This window comes from Helicoverpa zea, chromosome 16 (genome assembly GCF_022581195.2).
Source record: "Helicoverpa zea isolate HzStark_Cry1AcR chromosome 16, ilHelZeax1.1, whole genome shotgun sequence".
Taxonomy (NCBI): Eukaryota; Metazoa; Arthropoda; class Insecta; order Lepidoptera; family Noctuidae; genus Helicoverpa; species Helicoverpa zea.
Window position 1 is genome coordinate 12,029,589 of NC_061467.1, and position 21,333 is coordinate 12,050,921.

General features: G+C 35.9%; 2 protein-coding genes across 2 annotated transcripts; both read right to left on the minus strand.

The window, feature by feature from the left end:
• Positions 1-501: 501 nt before the first annotated feature.
• On the minus strand, positions 502-9,572 carry LOC124637730 (putative inorganic phosphate cotransporter). The gene is made up of 11 exons (XM_047174358.1): positions 9,425-9,572; positions 6,499-6,638; positions 5,984-6,163; positions 4,277-4,415; positions 3,468-3,682; positions 2,957-3,106; positions 2,604-2,748; positions 1,940-2,064; positions 1,592-1,714; positions 1,068-1,227; positions 502-647 (listed from the first exon to the last, which is right to left on the minus strand). Exons 1-11 carry the CDS (start codon positions 9,486-9,488, stop codon positions 568-570), a joined length of 1,521 nt encoding a protein of 506 aa, XP_047030314.1. The 5' UTR covers positions 9,489-9,572; the 3' UTR covers positions 502-567.
• A 2,321-nt stretch (positions 9,573-11,893) lies between these two features.
• Positions 11,894-19,596, minus strand: LOC124637731 (putative inorganic phosphate cotransporter). Its single transcript, XM_047174359.1, has 11 exons — positions 19,471-19,596; positions 16,072-16,211; positions 15,152-15,331; positions 14,287-14,425; positions 13,952-14,172; positions 13,397-13,549; positions 13,072-13,204; positions 12,843-12,967; positions 12,651-12,773; positions 12,405-12,549; positions 11,894-12,319 (listed from the first exon to the last, which is right to left on the minus strand). The coding sequence occupies exons 1-11, from the start codon at positions 19,535-19,537 to the stop codon at positions 12,258-12,260; spliced, it is 1,488 nt and encodes a 495-aa protein (XP_047030315.1). The 5' UTR covers positions 19,538-19,596; the 3' UTR covers positions 11,894-12,257.
• Positions 19,597-21,333: the final 1,737 nt, after the last annotated feature.

A 21,333-nucleotide genomic window follows, 5' to 3' on the forward strand; every position in this document is an offset into this window, starting at 1 on the left:
TCGTGCTTCATAAATACACTGTCAGGCAGATTTTCCACGACACCTAGGAAATTAAAAGACAGACTGTTGCAGGAAAATGGTGGGAAAATGTTCAACATTTCAGGTTTATTAAGGGCGTTTTTTATTTCATTTTGTTGGTTGCTTTGATTAGACATACTGATTAACTACCTGGTGAGAAAACTGTTTTATTTTTACTCTCTTTGGATTTTGTAGTAAGAAAGTATAAGGTAAAAATAATGGTGAACGAAGATTTTTATTAAATGGAACAGAAACATTAGGGTAATATTTTTACTTGTTTAAGAATTCGAAAGCGAAAACTTTTTCTGAAAATTATAATATCCTTCATTCTATTTTTGACTATGAAGAGTTATGATACTCTAGTTTAGATACAGTAAAATATTCTGCAGTTGGTGAGATTTTAAAAGTCATACCGAGAGCTTTCTCCATATTGGAAGTAATCTTTAAATATTTCCATTTTATGAGAATAAATGAGAGGCCATGTAAATTGTTCAAAGTATAATAGTCGTCAGTGAGTATCAGATAGTAAATTCTTAAGCTAGTCAATTGTCACAAGGCGGTGTCGATCTCATGTCGCTGTAGTGCTAAGTTTGTGTGTCCGTAGTCATCTAGCTGGACTTGGTGGGGATCTGTGGAAACAAATAGGAAAAGGTTAGTTTATTTATATTTGAAGGAATATAATTATTTGTATTCGCACAAGATAAGTATGATATTGTTTTAATTGTATACCATTTAGGTGGATCGTCGAGGGTGTGTTGATTTTGAGAATGGATTAAATATAATTATGTAAACTACTTGCTTTTAATTAATTTTCCATTGCAACGATATCAAAAATGTTTTCTCATAACGTTTTTTTCTCAAAATACTATTAAAACCGAATTTAAGGTTTTAATAGTATTTTATTATATGCGGTTAGCTGAAAGGCAAGGCTTTAAGAAGTGGGTTTTGTTTGACAGCAATTTTAGTGGGTTTGTTTTTCATAAATTGATAAACACTGCAAAGACCTAATGTCAAACAAGCTGCACCTACTTATGATGATATTAACTTACCCATAACATCATTATAATATCCCAATCTCCTCTTATCGTTGTTGTTGAGGTGGTCCCACTCCTGTCGGTCGTTGCTCCCGAAGGACGTGTATATGACGGTGCTCACGATGCACAGGCTCGCCAGGGTCAACATTATGACTCGCCAATGTTCAGGGTTATACTGGAAAGGGAGAAAGATATAATTAAATCATGGGATGATTTTTTTTTTCTAACTTAGAAAAAGTTTTGTTAATTCAAACACACATCTTATACAAACAGACTATAAATATATCTAAAACTGAACCAAAGGCCCATTTTATTCTATTCAATAAAGTAATCCTCAAAAGCTGATAATATGTAACCAAGACATTTGGCATCATGTTCATCAGCCTTTTTAATGTCCCACTGCAGGGTACAAGCCTCTTCTCATACAGCTTTTATTATCCCAGAAACTTAAACTGTACCTACTACTTCTGGACAAAAGTATTCCCCAACACATAGTTGATGTAAAAACCATTATACCAGTGTGAGTATGAAATTCTTACCATATCTTCACCAAGAATGAGTCCTGACACAAAAGGCACGGCGGCTCCAAACACGCTGCTGATTGTACAGGATATCATCATCAGGGTACCGGAGTAGTTCTCAGACATGTCTTTGTATGAATTCTGAAAATGATAATTAGACACGTGAAAAAGTGAAGTGCTATGGAAGCCATACATAGTAATTTAAGTTTTATTAGCTCGTGTAGGCATTCCAGTTATTTTTTATATATTTTTCTAAATTAAAAACTCAATCATAAAATAAATAAATTGATCGCTAAATCCAATTTTGAACCAAAATAACTATTCAATCAAAAAACTAATGAGAAACATAAATCTTGTTGAACTTACCAAAAATCCGCAATATTGTAAAGCTAGCTGAGCCAATATTGCTGTGAACACGATAATCGCCTGGCAGCTCCATTCGCGAGGAAAATTCGGGAGCATCGTTAATCCCATTACTATCCCGAAAGCACCTGCGAAAATTAATTTATACTTCATTCAATTAGCTTTAAAAAATAACATATAGGTAGGTATATGTATGTATACAGATTTTGTGGATGGATTTTGGGAGACTACTAAATTTTAATGAAGTAGATGGTTACATCAGTTTGAATTGGTTTTTTGCGCCCTAAAATAAAAAGCAGCTCAAAATAAACTACCACCAAGCTGTCTTCCATACATCTTAATTAAAACATCCACATAAAAATTCCATTTTCAGTATTTAAATGTTTTGAGAAATATTATAGTTCGGCCATTCAGAGAATGCGTTCCTGACACGTCGCGATTGAACTGACGACGTAACTACATTCATTGATTATTGATATAATAATGTTGTTTTAATGCTCCTCAATTGTTAAAACGGTAAACAACCAGCAAAAATATTTTTATCGTAACTGCAACGCCATTGCAAAGTTACGTCGTCAGTTCAATCGCGACGTGTCAGGAACGCATTCTCTGAATGGCCGAACTATAATGACATCCCAAAAATATTAAAAAGTAATGCAATACAAACCCAGAGAATTGATAACTTTTCTGAAGAAACTTGGACTGAAGATATAGTGAAGGTATCGGATGGAATAAACCCATTCAATGAAAGGACTCATCACCAGGTACGTAGCAGCCATCGCGATGAAGGGAAACATGGAGTACCACGCACTCTGGAATAAGATACAGTGATTATTAACATAGGCCAAAAGAAAAAATTAAAGAAAAAAACATTTACGTAATTGACCAAAGAGATTCCTAAGGTTTCCATATTATAGGATCTACCTCACCAACGTGATTTAAAAGTGTGGACAACTTCAGAGTCTCAGCTACATATGGAGTCAAATTAATTTACATAGGTATGTACGAGGATGTACTTACATCTTGCAAAGATATTCCATAAGTCATCAAATAAGCAGGAGCATGTACGAGGAAGAAGATGAAGAGAGCATTGCTGGATACATGCGCTGCAGTTGCAGCCCAGAAGTGAGGTGACTTGAGGATATCACGCCAAGGTCGGCTTATTTCTTTCTGAAATAGGACAAACACTTTTACCAACCCTCTTGAAATATTCGAAACATTTTCTAAATCCATAAATTAAATAAGTGTAGTAATCCAATAAATTTGTGTGTAAAATAAATGGTTTTTCTTTCTTTCTTTCTTTCTTTCTTTCTTAAATCCCATTTTGTTTTTTTCCATAATTCATCTTGATTCAAATTTTGCGTGATGGATTTTTCGTCCGCCGTATTTTCAAATATTGTTTCAAACTGTTTGAGCTTGCATCAAATTAATATCAGTAAAAGCATTGAATATAGAAGTAGTTGCTAGTACGTAGGTATACATACACTATATACCATTATTTTTGTCAAATATTAATAAAACTACAATTGACCTTCTGATAACTCTTCAAAGTCTCCCTAATGAACTCCTTCTCCGCGTCTCCAACAGCCTGATGCTCTCCCGGCGAGCTGGCCGTCAGGGTCCCCGATATGATGGACATGGAGAGTGCCAGCATAGCTAACGAGTAATAGACCAGCTCCCAGCCAAGAGGTGCTGATGATAACAGTCCTGATATTGGTAAGGCTATGATTATGCCTAGTTGGACACCTGGGAAAAGAAATGGGAATCTTAGAAAATGATGAGATCATTAATAGTTAACGAATACTATCAAAATAAGGACGATAGCTATAGATTTTACTGATAATAATAACATGAAAGAATAATAAATGTTTCTTCATAAGCATCGACCTTAATGAAATTCTTCTAATGTTATTTTTTTCATAATTTTGTTAATAAGTAAGCGTAAGGGAGGAAAATGTGATTATATACCCGAGTAATTAATTTTTATGATGAAGTCTTTTGATAATAAATAATTAATGAAGGTATGCTTAATTACGTGAACATAAAAGAAAGAAGTTTAAGCTGTATTCAATGAATTAGTATGCATGACGGCAAAGTTTAATGTAGTTCCGCAGAGTGCAAAGAAATTACAAAAGAACTGTATTTTTAAGTTAAAGTGGAGTGCTTGAGAGCTTGACAATGTCTTTATTAAACGAATACAAATCGTCTCACATTTTTGTCACAAAGCTAAGTATTTTTTTTTGAGCGATGAAGAATTTTATAAGACACTAAACTTGGCATCTTCATAAGTAGGCACTGAAATAAAAATACAAGTTAGTAAAATAAAAATCAAAACTATACCTCCGTAAACCACATAGTTAAAGATCCTTCTTTCATTTGGAGGCAGCCACTTGTCAAACAACGACTGGTTGACAGTATGGAAGCAAGCGTGAGTCATACCCATGAACAGCTTAGCGTTGCAGGCAGCTACCCAACCTCCCTGGAATTAAATATATATAAAGGATCTCATTAGTACAGAGTTTTAAAACTCCTGATACTTATCTGTCCTCATCAAACAAGGGAATAATATTGAATTCACATTATTAACAACTTTTTTCTCTACCAAAGGCAATGTGAAAAGCTTAAGTAGCCTGATAGCGTATAATATATGAGTCCTCTGATATATGTATAGACTAATATATGGATAGCACTATCTAGACACACGGCAGTGTGTCCGCCAAGTTCGAGCAAAAAAAGCGACACACCGGTCGTGGGTTATATTACACGAACCATTTCGGGCCAAATTCGACCCCCCTGTAACTCAAAATCTATTTTATTTACGCATATCAAATTTCTAGTATCTATTGAGACCCCCTCACTTATCTAAAATACAAAATTTCATTAATATACCTATTGTAGGTCTTGAGATATTGACGTCAGAAAATCGCTATTTTGACTATACACTCACTGACTGACTGATTCACTGACTCACTCATCAAAAACCTAGACCACTTCCAATGGTCGTATTGACTTGAAATTTGGCATGGAGGTAGGCCTTTATGTCAAGGTAAAGGGAAAAATCTGAAAATGGCCAAGTGTGAGTCGGTTTCAAAATAATGAAGGTGTTTTATACCCGGTGTAAATTTATACCCCTAAGGAACTAAAACGAACTAAATTTATCTATATTTATATAATATATCTTCGAATGGTTTGTATTTAGTTTAGTTAGAAGTAAAATAGTGTAGTTAGAAGTAAAATAAAAATCTGAAAACGGCCAAGTGTGAATCACTTTCGAAAATAACGAATGTGTAACTTTGATCCACGAACATAATATATGATAACATGTCATGTCAGTCAGTTGGTAAATCTAGTCCATTTAGTTAATCTAGTTCATTTCTTTGTAAGAAACAGTGCATATTAAAAAATCTAAAAGATAGTATAAATGAGACATTCCTTTAACTAACTTCATCATAAGAAAAAAATAAAATAAACAACCTTACAAAAATAAATGAAATCCCACCCAAAACAAAAATGTGAAAGACTGCCAAGTTCGATAATATGGGAATGCTTCGCCTATAAAAGAAGTGAGATCTGAATAAGTACCAAGTTCCATACACATACCTCAGTTAAAAATAGTTACTTTTTAATGATGTTACTTGGCAAGTTGTAATAGAAAATTAAATACTTGATTCATTGCGTTTAGTAGGTTTATAACAAGGTGTATGAAAACTTTCCAAGTAACATCATTAAAAAGTAACTATTTTTAACTGAGGTATGTGTATGGAACTTGGTACTTATTCAGATCTCACTTCTTTTATAGGCGAAGCATTCCCATATTATCGAACTTGGCAGTCTTTCACATTTTTGTTTTGGGTGGGATGCACTTTTAACAGGAACCAAACCATCTATACATATTCCGAACCAGCTATAAAATCGTCGATTTGACCAATTAGCGGCCATTTCCACCTGGTTATTTTTGGTTATAGTTTCATGGTGTTATTCTATCGGCAGTCCTCATGTACATACTTCTCACACAAGCACGATGTACATAAAATGTAAACTACCAACCTTGTTGATAATAGTCGGCAACGCAACACACAGCGCCCCATTGACTAGAAGAATGGCAGACGTCACCAGTTTCCCTCCGATCTTCCTCAGGAGCAGTTCTGAAGGCATCAGCATCAAGGAATAGCCGAAGAAGAATGATGATAGAACTGCTCCTTGGATTTTACCATCCCAGTTGTGAATCTGGAATTGTAGTATACATAAACTGTAGAAATTATTTTACATGGCTGCCTAAGACGAAAACAATCATGGATGAGAAATCATGGAAGTCATTATGAAAAATCTTTAGGAGTTTATTTTAGGTCTTTGACGATTTTGATACGCGGGTATTTTGGTGCGTATCTACAATATTCATAAGAATGTAGATAAAAAGTGGCTTATGAATTCAGGTCATGTATTTTTTATTACAAGCTATTTAAATAATTATCTCTTTGCTTATTTCTTACACTTATGTGACTTATTAATATTTCTTTACTTTTGCTTGGTCTATTTTTAGTGGCAACAACGTTTCTTTTTACCTGAATATACGTATCATCTCTTCTCGTGGGATCAGTTATTGCTAGAACTGCAACCCCCATGCTGCCTCTAATGAACCCCATAGTGATGGAGCTGGCCAGCATGTACATCATCTGCAAATGCCTGACGCCTATTTTGAACCCTGGAAAAAGATACAGTCATTTTATTACTAGGACGGACTTTGGATTGAAAGGAGATCAGATCTTAGCAATAATCATCATCATCATCTCAGCCATAGGACGTCCACTGCTGAACATAGGCCTCCCCCTTTGATCTCCACAGATACCTGTTGGAAGCGACCTGCATCCAGCGTCTTCCGGCGACCTTTATAAGGTCGTCTGTCCACCTCGTTGGTGGACGTCCTACGCTGCGCTTGCTAGTCCGTGGTCTCCACTCCAGCACTTTTCGGCCCCATCTGCCATCTGCTCTGCGAGCAATATGGCCTGCCCATTGCCACTTCAACTTGCTAATCCGGTGGGCTATATCGGTCACTTTGGTTCGTCTACGGATCTCCTCGTTTCGGATTCGATCACGTAGAGAAACACCGAGCATAGCCCTCTCCATAGCTCGTTGAGCGACTTTGAGCTTTGAGATGAGGCCGATAGTGAGAGACCACGTTTCGGTGCCGTAAGTCATCACTGGTAACACACATTGGTTGAAGACTTTCGTCTTGAGGCACTGAGGTATGTCGGACGAAAAGACATTGCGTAGTTTCCCGAACGCTGCCCAGCCGAGTTGGATTCGGCGGTTGACCTCTTTCTCGAAGTTGGACCTACCTAATTGGACTACTTGTCCTAGGTAGATATATGAGTCAACAACTTCGAGTACCGAGCTTCCAACAGAGACTGGGGTGGGCTGAACATGGACATTTGACATAATTTTCGTCTTGTCCATGTTCATTTTCAGGCCCACCCGTTGTGAAACTCGGTCGAGGCCCTCGAGCATCATACTGAGTTCCTCCATCGACTTTGCCATGACTACGATGTCGTCGGCAAACCGAAGGTGAGTGATGTATTCGCCGTTGATGTTGATGCCAAGTCCTTGCCATTCCAGGAGCTTGAAGGCGTCTTCCATTGCGGCAGTAAACAGTTTCGGGGAGATTACGTCCCCCTGTCTTACGCCTCTTCTCAATGGAATCGGCTTCGTGCTATGCTCCTGTACTCGGACCGACATGGTGGCGTTATTATACAAACACTTCAACACCTCGATGTACCGATAGTCAATATGGCATCGTTGGAGTGACTCAAGTACCGCCCATGTTTAAACCGAATCAAAGGCTTTCTCATAGTCCACAAACGCTAAGCATAATGGCAAGTTATACTCCTCGGTCTTCTGTATAACTTGCCGCAGCGTATGGATGTGGTCTATGGTACTAAAGCTTCTTCGGAAACCGGCTTGTTCGGGAGGCTGGAAGTCATCAAGCCTGTGCTCGAGACGGTTCGTGATAACCCTTGAAAACAGCTTATAAACATGGCTTAGAAGTGTGATGGGTCTGTAGTTCTTCAATAGGCTGTTGTCACCTTTTTTGAAGAACAACACCACCACACCCCTGCTCCATGCTTCAGGCGTTTTGCCCTCGGACAGGACGCAGTTAAAGAGCTTCTGGAGGACTTTAAGTGCCGGTGTTCCACCCGCTCTCAGAAGCTCTGAAGTGATTCCGTCCTCACCCGGCGCCTTGTTGTTCTTAAGCTGCTTCAGGGCCATCCTAATCTCGTACAGACTGATGTCCGGGATATCTTCGGTATAATGTCGGGACAGCTTGGCTCTTGGATTTCCTGCCAAGCTGTCAACGGACTTTGCGACCGAAGTGTATAACTGTCCATAGAACCTCTCGATCTCGCCTAAAACCTCTGCCTTGGTCGACGCTATGCTGCCATCCTCCCGTTTCAGCTTAGTCATCTGGCTTTGCCCAATAGACTTGTCCTTTGCGAACACTTTGAAGCCTTGGTTTCGCTGTATGGTCTCTTTAACACGATTCGTATTAAAGAGACGCAGATCGTGTCGCAAGGATTTGGATATTCGTCTATTGAGCTGCCTATATGACTTCGCATCATGGGAAGACTGCAACTGTAGCAAGCGTCGTTCAGCCATGAGGTTTAAGGTTTGCTCGGTTAGTTTTTGAGGCCTATTTTTACGGCAGGGTCTAAAAAACTTAGACCCTACCGTGCGGACAGTTTCCACTAGTCCGTCGTTGATCTCGTCCACTGACACTAAGTTCTCAAGGCAAGCAAAGCGATTAGAGAGCTCGAGTTGAAAGCTTTCCGGGTTTTGAATATGGGACCGAGTAGGTCGGAGCGTAGACTTCATCAGACTGGACCTTTCAAGTTTAACATTGATATTCAGTGAGGCTCTTACGATTCGGTGATCGCTTCCGGTTTTTACCCTGTTGATCACAGAGACATCACTGAATATCCGTCTCTTGTCGGTCATGAAGAAGTCTATCTCGTTTCTCGTGAAACCATCGGGACTCAACCAGGTCCATTTCCTGTGAGGCGGCTTCTGGAAGAAAGAGTTCATCATGAAGAGTTCCTCTTTCTCCAGAAAGTCAGCCAGCCTCTGTCCCCTATGGTTCCGTTGCCCATATCCAAATTGCCCCACTCTCAACTCATCACCGCTTTTCTTGCCCAACCTAGCGTTAAAATCCCCCATAACAACAGTGAAGTGGGTTTTGGAACTATGTATGGCCCTACTTACGTCCTCATACATAGTCTCCACAATCCAATATCTTAGCAATAATACCTTACTGTTTTATGAAGAGTACATAGTCTTTCTGAATACTTCAGACTTTCTAAATCAGACCATTATGGCGAGGAAGGTCGTCTTAGTCCTCTGGAGCTCTCATATTATAGGACCAGGTTCCCAATAACGGTGGTTTTCTTCCTTCGAAATTTTAAGTTTAAATATGCACATGAATGAATATTCACTCACCATTTTTCGTAATAACACCTTGATACCCATCTAAGAATTGAAACCTCAAAAATTCCACGTCCATTTTGTTCGACAATAAAATAATATCAAATTACAACAACGCACTGTTACATTCATACATATTATCTTCGTTATCTCCGAGACTATTCCTAAAACAATGAATTGTTAGCTCTAAGTAAATAATGCTGATTTAGTACTTAAATAAAACTATCTTTCCAAGTTAGTTTCTAGTTCTCTGACACATTCAATTTTGCACCTCATACCGTTGCGTTAAGGCTTACATTTGTTTGTCAATTAACTGTAAATGGTTTGAAGGCAGAATGTCAAAGTATATTCTATTTAAATGATAGTGTGTAATTTGTGATTTAATTGCAGACGTGAGGAGTGACAAATACCACACAGTGATGTCTAACTGCGTCCGTTAACTTTTAGTCATTGTTCTATAAAAAATGCTACGACGTTAAAGAAAACAAGTATTTAGTCAGACACAGACTTTTAAATTGTTTTGGTAATTTATTCTACATTTACTTAACAATATAATAAAACCATATCAGACAGACGAATAGCAAAATAAAAATCAACTTCGTCTTATAGAGAACATTTTCTACAACAGTGGAATGTACGAATATTTAGGAAGATAACAACTAAAATGTTTTTTATTATTTTTCTACTAGGAATGAGGTCTACTCCGAAAAAGGCTGGATCGAACCCCAGAAACTTGTCAAAATATCTAAGAGAATGCAATTTCTTACTACTATCAACTTCATTGATTTATAGCATTCAAAACACATAATATGTACTAGTAAATATTGACCGAACTTTTATAATCATCATAACACGTCAAATAAAGATTTTCAAGGTTCGGAATACAATGAATTATCACATAATGGACACAGAATATCATCAAAAATTCCTGATTTAACAGTTCATAACGCCAGTTCTAGCACTTCATATAATTAATTTGAGCTATAACTTAGCTTTCAACAACAATAACATTGTTCCTGATTCCTCACGCTTGTTGTATGAACACAAATCCTTAAAGTCTTTAACAGTTCGCTACGGAAACATTGAGTAAAGATGTTGGATTCTGCCCAAACTCCTTTGTAATATACACGAGAGAACCTTAATATACTTACGAGGCTTATAATTAAATGAGTAAAATATTAATTTTGTTGAGACTATGAGACTTGCTTTGTTTGTGTTTGTGTGTTGGCTTCTCTTGTTTAGAATCATTGTAGTTATATTTATGGAAGGGAATAATAGGTTTTACTAAGTTGAATACATTGGTAACTTTCCTGCTTTTAATCTCGCGGCTTTTGTCTTGATCCCATATCAATTCCTATGAGTTGCTTTTTGTTTTTCTAAATGGCTTGCTTGCCCTAAGAGAACAGTATTGTATAAACGAAAAATTGGTGTTTATCGTTCCTCAATATCATAATTAGTCGCTACTGAATGATTTAAATATGTTACACAGATAACCTAGAGCCTATAAAGGACATAAGTTATTTAACCGCATGCTGGGTGTAGCTTTACCGGGAAGCAGATGAAACCATGGGAAAAACTAGTGGGACATATTAACATAATACATATTACATACCTCAAATAAATTGACTATGTTGTTATAATTTGAAATAATTAATTGTTAGCTAAGAAATAGGGTTAAAATCGACAGGTGTAACTAATCCTTTCCTCGAGTATTGTGTCGTGACTGCCTAGCAAAACAATTTCACTTACTAAGTATTATTGGATTGGTTCCTATGAGCAGTACTAAAGACTCTAGAGACCTTGAGTAGTAACTTCGTCGTTGAGAAATTTATAAACCTCTTTATTGTGAATTGAATGTTGCTAAAGTATTAAACTATTATTGAGGACTGAATTAAAACATGTGGTTATAATTGTTATTTTGTTTCAATCATCGTCAGAAGAGTTCATTATTTATCGATTTATCTTAATCTCAGGATTTCAAAAAGTATTACCTGCTCTACGTTTTGACTTCTTGAAATCTAATAACAAATAAGAAACTAAAGTGTCTTTACATAAAAACAGTATTTCAAAGACTTTTAAACTCTCTAATAAATTATTTCGGACTGGATCGAAAACAATACAATCGTTACCCGTCCCATCTTTTTCTATGTCAATGTTAAAAGTGTCTGCGTATTCTCCAAGAATTCTCATTTCAATTATGTTAATGTTTTCCACTTTGTTTACATTTCTATGCATTAACACTATCATTTTATGCGCGGCTCCGTTTTTACTCTTAATTACATCTGCAGTCGCACTCTTTACTTTAGCACCACCATTAAACACTTCATTTAAAGCAAAAACATTTTTATGTTTCACTGGATTTACTTTTATAGTTAAAGTAGTATCTCTGTCTGCTTCTTTTATGTGGAAACTGGGATTTATTGTTATTTTCTCTACACTATTTTTTACTCTACAGTGAAAAGGTTATGAATGAAACAAAATAAATAATGGTTTCATTTTTATTTCTTTAGAATATGTTTTTATTTGTTCTCAAATATGTATAAAACAAGAGAGGCTTAAAATCTACATCGTTACTACATATACATATAAAGACTAGTTTGTACAAATCCTATTCACTAAAATTAAAATAAATCAAAGTCACAATATCTTACAAAGGAGCTAATGCTCAGAACATTATGTGCGATCATAAATAAAATCTTCTTCAAGCTTTTATCTTATTATTCCGTCTGCTACCTTAGCTTTATAAAGAGTAATCGGGTGGGTTTCTTCTAAGCTTTGTTCCTTCATTCATTTTGATTTTCAGTCATCTTGGGAAAACATTTTAAACAAAATCACTTCTTGAGGATTTTTAATGTTTGCTCGCTTCTAATTCTTTTTCTTCTTTCTTGTCTAATACTGGTGTCATTTCCTCTGCAAAGATACAAATAAGTTAGTGTTCTGTAAAAACGGTATTATTATTTTAATTTTTTAACGAAATTATAGGTTTGAAGTTTACCTGGGTCAGCTTTCCTCTTGTCTTTGTAGTTGGGACTATCCCAGGGCTGTCGGTCTGCGCTTCCAAATATGACGTAGATGAGGTTACATCCGATACCTATTGACGCAAACAGAAGAAAAACTATTCGCCAGCGAGAGATATCCGTCTGCAAACAATATTTAAGAAAATTAATACATATAATAATGAAGATGAATGAGAGAATTTCATTTAAAATTTAAAGCATACACATAAAAAATCACAACTTACCGGATCATTTCTGAGGATGAAACTGGTGATAACGGGAGTTATAATGCTTCCAATGCCTCCAGCGAAGTTAGTTAGCGACAATAACACCCCAGCAAATTGTGGTGATAAATCCAAATGGTTAACCTGGAAAAATAAGACAAGCATGAATAAGAATAATAATAAATTCTGTCTATCTGGTATTGAGCTACTTACCATAAATCCAGCCGAAATACATCCGACCAAGAAGAATACAAGAACTAATAAAGCAATAACTATGTTCTTGTGATCTGGTCCCAAAAACGCGAGTGCTATGATTCCAAGTCCACCTCCAAACATAGCTGAAATTAAAAAAAAAATCGTTTTAAATATTGTAAAGAACCAATTAAGGGAACAGTAGACTATTATGGAGAAAATAATGAGGAAACTTATAATTCCAACTTACCTAATGAATTGAAGATTTTTCTGCAGATACCTAGAGATAGTAAGCCTCTGTTGTATATCTTCTGGCAGAGTATGCCAGATCCTATGGAGCCAAACCACATGCCCACGAAAGGTAATGCTGATAATGTGGCACTCTGGAAGTAAACACATAACATTGAAAAGTTATATTTTAGAGGTCCCGAAATCGAGACAAATATTGGAATAATAGTATGAGAAAAAGAAAATTGAATTACTTTTTAGTCACTGGCATCGGCTTTCATAGAGCATTACTTAATGACGTTCAAAATATTTAACTTCATAAAAAAGTAAATATGAAGCACACTTACATTTGTCAAAGAAATATTCATGCCTCTTTCCAAGTAAGTGGGGAGATCGACAAAGAACAGTATGAAGACAGCACTGCCACCAACATGTGAAGCGACGATGGCCCATAATGCTCCAGACTTGAATATTTCCTTCCAGGGTGTTGGTTGGCGACGCTGAAACATGAATTGTTCGGATTAAAAGGATAGTTCTACTTTTACCGAATTTTATTGTCAGATAAAAGCACATAATAAAAAAAAATTCGTTATTCTGTTACCCTATTACATGGGGAATTTTTTTTTTATTTTTTTTTATTTATTTATTTACATATTAGGTCTACCAACAATGTTGTACATCAAAGCATGCAATTACAGTAATTAATCTATAAGGTACAATGCAAACATTACTTAAAGGTAAACACCGCGTACAAAAAAGAATAAAAGAGAATCTTAAAACTAAACTAAAATAAATAGAGACTTAAAACTAAATAAACTTTTTAAGGGGTAATACTACATATCATAACATCAGAATTTCTCAATATAAAGTGTAGGATTTTCAAAATAACTGCACAAACTTACTTTATTCTCACTACTAGTATCAAGTCCCATTTCGATATAAGTCTTCTCCTCCTCAGTCATCATGGAATGCTGTCCAGGGGTGCTGGCTGAGAACCAGTACCACATGGCGGCAGTCAGGAACATGATGGCAGAAGTCACGTAGAAGATCATCTTCCAGCCGAGCGCTGTTTCAGCTAGCAGTCCTGATAGAGGCATCGCTATTATTGTGCCTACTTGGGAACCTGGAAGAAGGTAGAGTTGATAAGCAACAGAAATTATATTTAGATGACCTGATAAACAGTAGGATAAATTGCAGCAATGTATAAATAGCCTACTTAAATAGATGGGTTCCTTACCTGAATAAACTATACCAGTGTAGGTGGTTCGCTCACTGGTCGGTAGCCACCTGCCGAGGAGTGTGTGGCTGGCTGGGAACAGGCAGGCCTGGGTCAGACCCATCATCACGCGAGTCACGCATACTAGAGGCCAGCCGCCCTGGAACAGGTAACATTATAGAATCTAAGACTATACGTAATGGTCCTGGCTGGCAGGTGCACATTTATCTTCTTAAGAAAAAAAAATACCATGTAAGGCTTCCTATCATTCGGAGGATAGTTTGATACTTAACAGACAATGATAAAACTGCCAAAAGTTACAATTACGCTTTAATATCCCATAAATCATAAAGATAGTCAAGTTACATCAAATTAATATTACCCACTCTAAAATTTGAGTAACAATCACCCTAGAATCTGAGTCGCAATCCCAACTATCCTTAATGCCGAATAGTTTCAAACTTCAGGATAAGACTTGGTAACTCGCTCTAATTGAATAAGGAAGGGATCGCTCAAATTAGTTTTGCGAGATGCATCGTCTTAGTGACCAAGCCGGGTGACATAACGAGCGAATTATGTAGCTATGGGAGTTATAACTAAGTTATGGTTGTGGTCCCATACTAGGACGTAACACAGCGTTTGGTAAATACAGTATAGTCTTGTGATCATGTATTAATTATATCCCTTTCGAGGCTTTTCAGCAAATAGTGATTGTGAAATACATAATAATATTTTGAGTAGTTCCCGGAAAAAAATCCGTACTCTAAAATTTAAAGTAAACCTTTGTTAATCATTTCTACTACAATCCAAACTCGGTAGCAACGTCTGGGCAGATATTTTTCTGACTAAGAGCTATATTAAGTACAGTCATTTAGAAGGAACTTACCACGCTAGCCAAGGTTGGAAAGAGTCCCGTCAGACACCCGTTGGCCAGCAAAGCGACCAATAAGATGGGTTTTCCTCCGAATCTCTTGGCCAGTACACCAGCAGGAATCTGCATGCACATGTAGCCCCAGAAGAATGATGACAGAATCAGACCTTGGATCTTTTTGTCCCAATCGTACACCTAGAAAACAAGAAATATAATTATTATATTGAAGTGACAGAATAAATTAATTGTTATCATTGTATTTTTAAATCATTTGAGTCAAAATTGGTTGCTTATAATGGCAAAAGCGAGATTTAGTCAACCTGAATATGTAAAATATAACATTAATAAACGAAGGAACAAGAATACATAAAAAGGCTATGTAGACAGGCATAGGTATTTCGCATCGTAAAACTTTTCCACAATTTACATTACGTTTAGTAAATATAAAGATTTAAGTAAATGAAAAGATAATATTAATATGTCATTAATATCTCCTGATATCTTCCGCACGTACCATTGATACACATTAACATATTTGGACAGACTTATTTAATAACAAACTTATCACTTTGTCATATTGTTAGCGTTATTATGAACTGATAAAATACTAAAAATAGCGTATGCAGTACCTGTCAGTGTAACAAACTATATGAAAAGATTTAGGTAATACTTTCTAATTTACATGGCATAATAAGTAATCATGTTAAATTTATCAGAGCACCATTTGGTTTTGACGATGATATTTCTACAATAAGTCCGTACACAGAAAAAATGCCGAAGTAAGCCGAAATGCACAACACGCTTACATAAAGCAAGCAAATTGAGGCAACGTGAAGCAAATGCATCTGTTGCAGAATGGACTATCGTCAACAAGCCCTAAGGTTGTTGTGGGTCAATTACCATACCCTAATAAAACAGTTGACAAAGCAACAAACCTCGGCCGTAGAACCGTTATGGTGTTTATGATCTGTCATGGCGAGGATGGCGACGCCCATGCTACTGCGCGCCAGCAGTAGCGCTACCATGCAGAATGACATGCAGATCATTTGGACATGTCTGACGCCGAAGCCGTAGTCTGGAATGAGAGAAGTAATAAGAATAGGGATGGAAATAAAAGACTAGATGCCAGTGGAGTTGAAAATCTTGGAATAGTGGAGAGTGATATGAATACAGGTAAAGAGGGTTATGGAGACACCAACATTTTAAAAGGAGCAGAAGTTACTAAAAGTGATTTGGAATATGCTCGCATGATTATTACGGTGGCAGCAGTAAATAAGGTTACCTAGGAGCATCCTTGAAGGCAGCTAAAACCATACTCCGCTTTCTAAACTGACTAAACTATAAATTCTAAAAATCATTAGTTAAGTGCAGATATTTGTGATTGTTTAATAGTAAATACCCATAATGACAAGGTTAATGATAAGTTTATGTACCTAGGTAATGAAGAAAACAAAGTAAAAATCAGAACTGTAACAAAAAGCACCAACGATTGAAAACAAATTAAATAATTTCAGTGAGAATAAACTTACGAGTATTAAAGGAAATCCAATAAACGATATGAGAGAAAATAGCGGCCAGTGTGAAGGGATTAGTTTTTAATTACTGGGTATCGGGGAACCGTCACGTATTGGACTTTATATCGTTAAGTAAGCGTTGAGTTGCTTCGATAGCTTCTAGTGCAGAGGTTATTATTTTTAACGCTCTATTTATTGTGGATTTTAATGAAGCGAAAATTGCATTTTGTGGTGTGATAAAGGTATTTTGTTTTTTAATGTATGGCTAATGCAGTAATGGGTTAAGTTTCAAGTATATCACAATTAACTTAAAAATGTGTTGAGAATTTTTTTATATACTTCAAGTTTATTATTTTAGATACATATTAGGACACAAATTCATTCCAACAGGAACTAAGGTAACTACAGGTACAGGTATTATCCGATGAACCCACGGTTAATTTCATTATTTATTTACATACATTTCACAAAATCGCGTAACACTTATGCAGTATCGGAATCATTTAAAACTCAAGTCACGACCGTCGAGTAAACCACAGATGTTTACCCAATGGAATGATTGGTGAACTCCGATTATTTGCCTAGGACCTGTAATCGATACTCGTGTTTACTCCGGCTCGTGTAATCGATTTCAGGCTTATCCCGTCTACTGGAATGAGTATTGTAATATGTTGTGTTGTTCCTCAAAAATATCGACGAGAGGATAATGCACGAAGGAGAAAAGACTAGCGGAGATGCCCTAACGCAGGTAGGTCACGCGCCTTCAGGTAGGTCAAATACGTCACGACTACGTCACGGCAGGCGTGGCTGGACACCGCCCATATACCGTCCTTTACATCAAACTGACATCTTGTCATGGTTGTATTTTTACCACAATTTCAACAGATTTTATTTGTTACTCGATTAAAACGATGAAATGCGCTATCATTAATTGTAGAAATTGCTCAGGATCCAAACTCAAACATACCATAGGATAACATTTCACGTGTAAGTAATATTTTAGCTTTAAAACATATTTTTTGCTAGAGACATCTGTCGTCGAATAGCTGCATTTCTAGAACCTCTAAGTGAATTTGTATTATTTTCGTATCAATCTTGTATCAATGTATATTATTGGTACCAATTTTTGCCTTAAAAAGCAGCTTCATTTTTCCTTGCATCCTACAAGTTCTTTTATAGATTATTTACAAACCAAAACATATGATATATTATCATGAAAATTTAATATTATAAAAACACCATCTTTCGGTAAGTAGTCGACTTACGTATATTTGAAGTAAAATTGTGTTCATCAAGACAGAGAGACCCGTTACAAAATTAAGTGCTACCAGACATCGAAAATGCAATCACCCATTCTTAAAAAAGATCTTATTTAAAAAAGCTGCAATTATCTTAAAATTAATCATAACTCTAACTATGTAGATTTATTTATATTCATCACTAGCCGTTTTCCCGCGGTTTCACCCGCGTACCGTGGGAGCTACTGCCCGCACCGGGATAAAATATAGCCTATGTTACTTGCATATAATATAGCTTTCTAATGGTGAAAGAATATTTAAAATTGGTCCAGTAGTTTTTGAGTTTATCCATTACAACCAAACAAACAAACAAAGTTTTCCTCTTTATAATATTAGAATAGATCAGCAATGTTTTACATAGGTATATCTCTCTTGCCGTACATACTTTTTGAATGTACCTTTACTCAGAGCAACATCCGACTCACATAAAGTCTGCTACTTATTTAGTGGATGCGCCGTTATGATACAGTTGTGAAAACTCTAATTTGATAAACACTGTCCCTATAATTTTAATTCCCATTTTTCTTGGTGAATTTCGTAATGTGGCAACATCGAAAATAACTACAGTCATCGCAGCACGGTTCTAGAACAAATAGAATGAATTTTCGTGCTTGTGATGCCATAGTGGCTAGTAGACGAACTAACACAATGCCATAAGTTGATACTTAAATTACACCATGGGGGTATTTTAGACCCGTGGTGAATAAAAATGATTTTTCATCGAGTCGCCATTTAATGGTTCCTAGATACCTATTTCATTTCTGGAGGAGTAAATAAATTGTTATGGGGCAAGTTCTCTGCACAAAATAATACTTATATAACAATTAATTTTCTAACTTTTTTATCTCTCTCTTTTTCTTCGTTCATTTTAAATGAATGCTTCTTTAAACTTTCTAATTGAATTACTATTTTAAAAGAATTATTAATTTTGAGTATTTACTTTACTTTTGAGTATGTCACTAGTGGTCGATGTTAGTTTAGGGTTAGATTTTAATCATCCTATTCCACGCTAGATGGATTTACAAAAAATGGGTGGCTTCCCATAAAAGGCGTATAAGGGTGGAGCACGGGTGGAGCCAGTAACGTTCCTCGTCCCCCGCTCACCCGAATTTTGGAGATTTTTCGTTAGGGCATCTCCGCTAGTCTTTTCTCCTCCGTGGGATAATGTGATTGGCATTGTTTGATCGGATCTCTCTTTAAGGAATGGTCGATTATAAAGTTCTGTGCAACGGTATTGGGCTTTTTAACTGCGATTTGAATCAATTTAGAATAGGTATAACTTTTACTGGGAATTTTAGTTTTACGCTTAATTCGAATGTAGAGTTTAATTAAATTGTATTTACAAACTTAATAAAAACTACATATTAATTACTTTAAAATTAAAAGATTTTTATTCAGATTTCAAAATAAAAATTAGCGATAATTTTACTTTTTTAGAGAAATACTTAACTTATAACAAGTAATTAATTTATTTCAGTAATTGATTTTTAAAAGACTGATATAAAAAAGAAATCATATTTACGTTTATGCGTCCCGCCCTCTGACGCTTTTCTCGCGATTTTGTCCATATTTTCTGCCATTTTCGTCATCTGTGGTGTTGACCCCTCACATCGCTCCTCGGCAAGGAATGACAACCCAGGAGCACAACTAACTTATTAGTATGAACTGGTAAATATTACCACTCAAACTAATTGCAACCTTATTTCTTGAAACATAAGGTTGGTGTTTGAGTGGTAGTAGATCGTAGAGTTTATACATTTGAGTGACAGATGCTGTAAGTTTCTATCAGAAAGTCTACAATAGCGGTATTAATGAGTATTTAACATCGTCACTATTATGGAATATTTTGTGATGACAAGTCTTTTGTTATATTTTGTGGGTCTGCTTGATAAAAACATAAATATATATATCCCATGACTGGATGTTTCTCCACATTCAAATGTATCATAGTAGTTTACCGATTCCTGAAAAAGATGTTCGGTAATTGTTATTTTTCAATCTGTGTTTACAGATATCAAATATTGTCACAATTTTACTAGAAAGTTACTTACAGACAACAATATTTCTTAAATTAGAAGATTCCTCCTTTATTTAAAATTATGTCTTTGTAGCGGAATTTCCCTTGAAGAGCAAAAGGCGTCAATTTCTTGCGTCATTACCTTCAGTGTAAAAGAAAAGCTTGCTGAAGTGAAATCGTTGTAAGTGACCAGGAAAAGAGGGTCTGAGTAAATCGGACGGCTGATAAAGGATTCTACTTTGAAGGCTTAGCTCTGCTCTGCATTGTTCCATTTTTATCTAGACTGAAAGGGGAAAAACTAGACAATTCTGGTATTATTTCCTTGTCCAATTCATTTTATGTAAACTGATACAGAGCGTTCTTTAGTTTGTTCTCTATATGATTGGATGAAGAAACAATGAGTATATTTTGTTTTGTTTCAATGCGCCCTAATACTACGCCTTTAAATGGACGCTTCTATCACTTGTATTTTGCAAAAAAATTTACCTAACTTTTTTTTATATAAATGTGACAGTATGTTTCACAGTGCATAAACTATCAAGCAGCACAAAATTATGTTTATCTATTACTCTGGTATGGTGTAAATGGCGGACAAACACACAAGTTAACAGTGTTCATTATTAGTGAAAGATAAGTATATATTTAGAAGCTAATCGCTAAGATTGTATTTGTCTGAATGTTTGCTCTGTGCTCCCGTCACAGTAACCTGTTTAAACTTTAAGATAATTATTATGTATGCATTGTCCACATGTTATTGTTCCAGACACTGTAAATAAATGGGCTTTATGTAAAATTACTGGACAATATGTACTTAAAGATTATATATTCTATGTGGATAGTAGCTGCCCTGGTATAAAGTTTTATTAAGTCATCAGACCTAATCTGCATAGTACATACTTACCTTTCAGATTAACTTCAGTTATTGAATTCAGCCTATCGCAATTTATTGGAAAAAGACCTGTGTCAAGATTAGCGCAGCTTCTAAGTCGATTGTTCTTAAAATGCTTGATCTCTTATAATAAGTTCTGGGAGTTTCATTCGATGACTATTATTTCTTTCTGCCTGTAACTAAAATCTGAGGGCACGGCAGTGCCCCAGCCAAGACTCGAGCAAAGCGGGCACGGCCGTACCATCTTTTCTCGAAGCGTTTCGCGGTTATTTCAGCCCCCTGTATCTTCCATGTGAACATATAATTATACATAAACAGTAAAGTATTTTTATTGCGAACCACTTTATTTGTAGAATGATTTGCTATCACCCTGTGAACAGAATGAGTTATACCTGTCATCATGATGTTGCACGGGTATTAAGGCACTGAGGTGAATCAACTTTTAAATTGTATAATTGATAGCAATGTTGTCTGTTTTT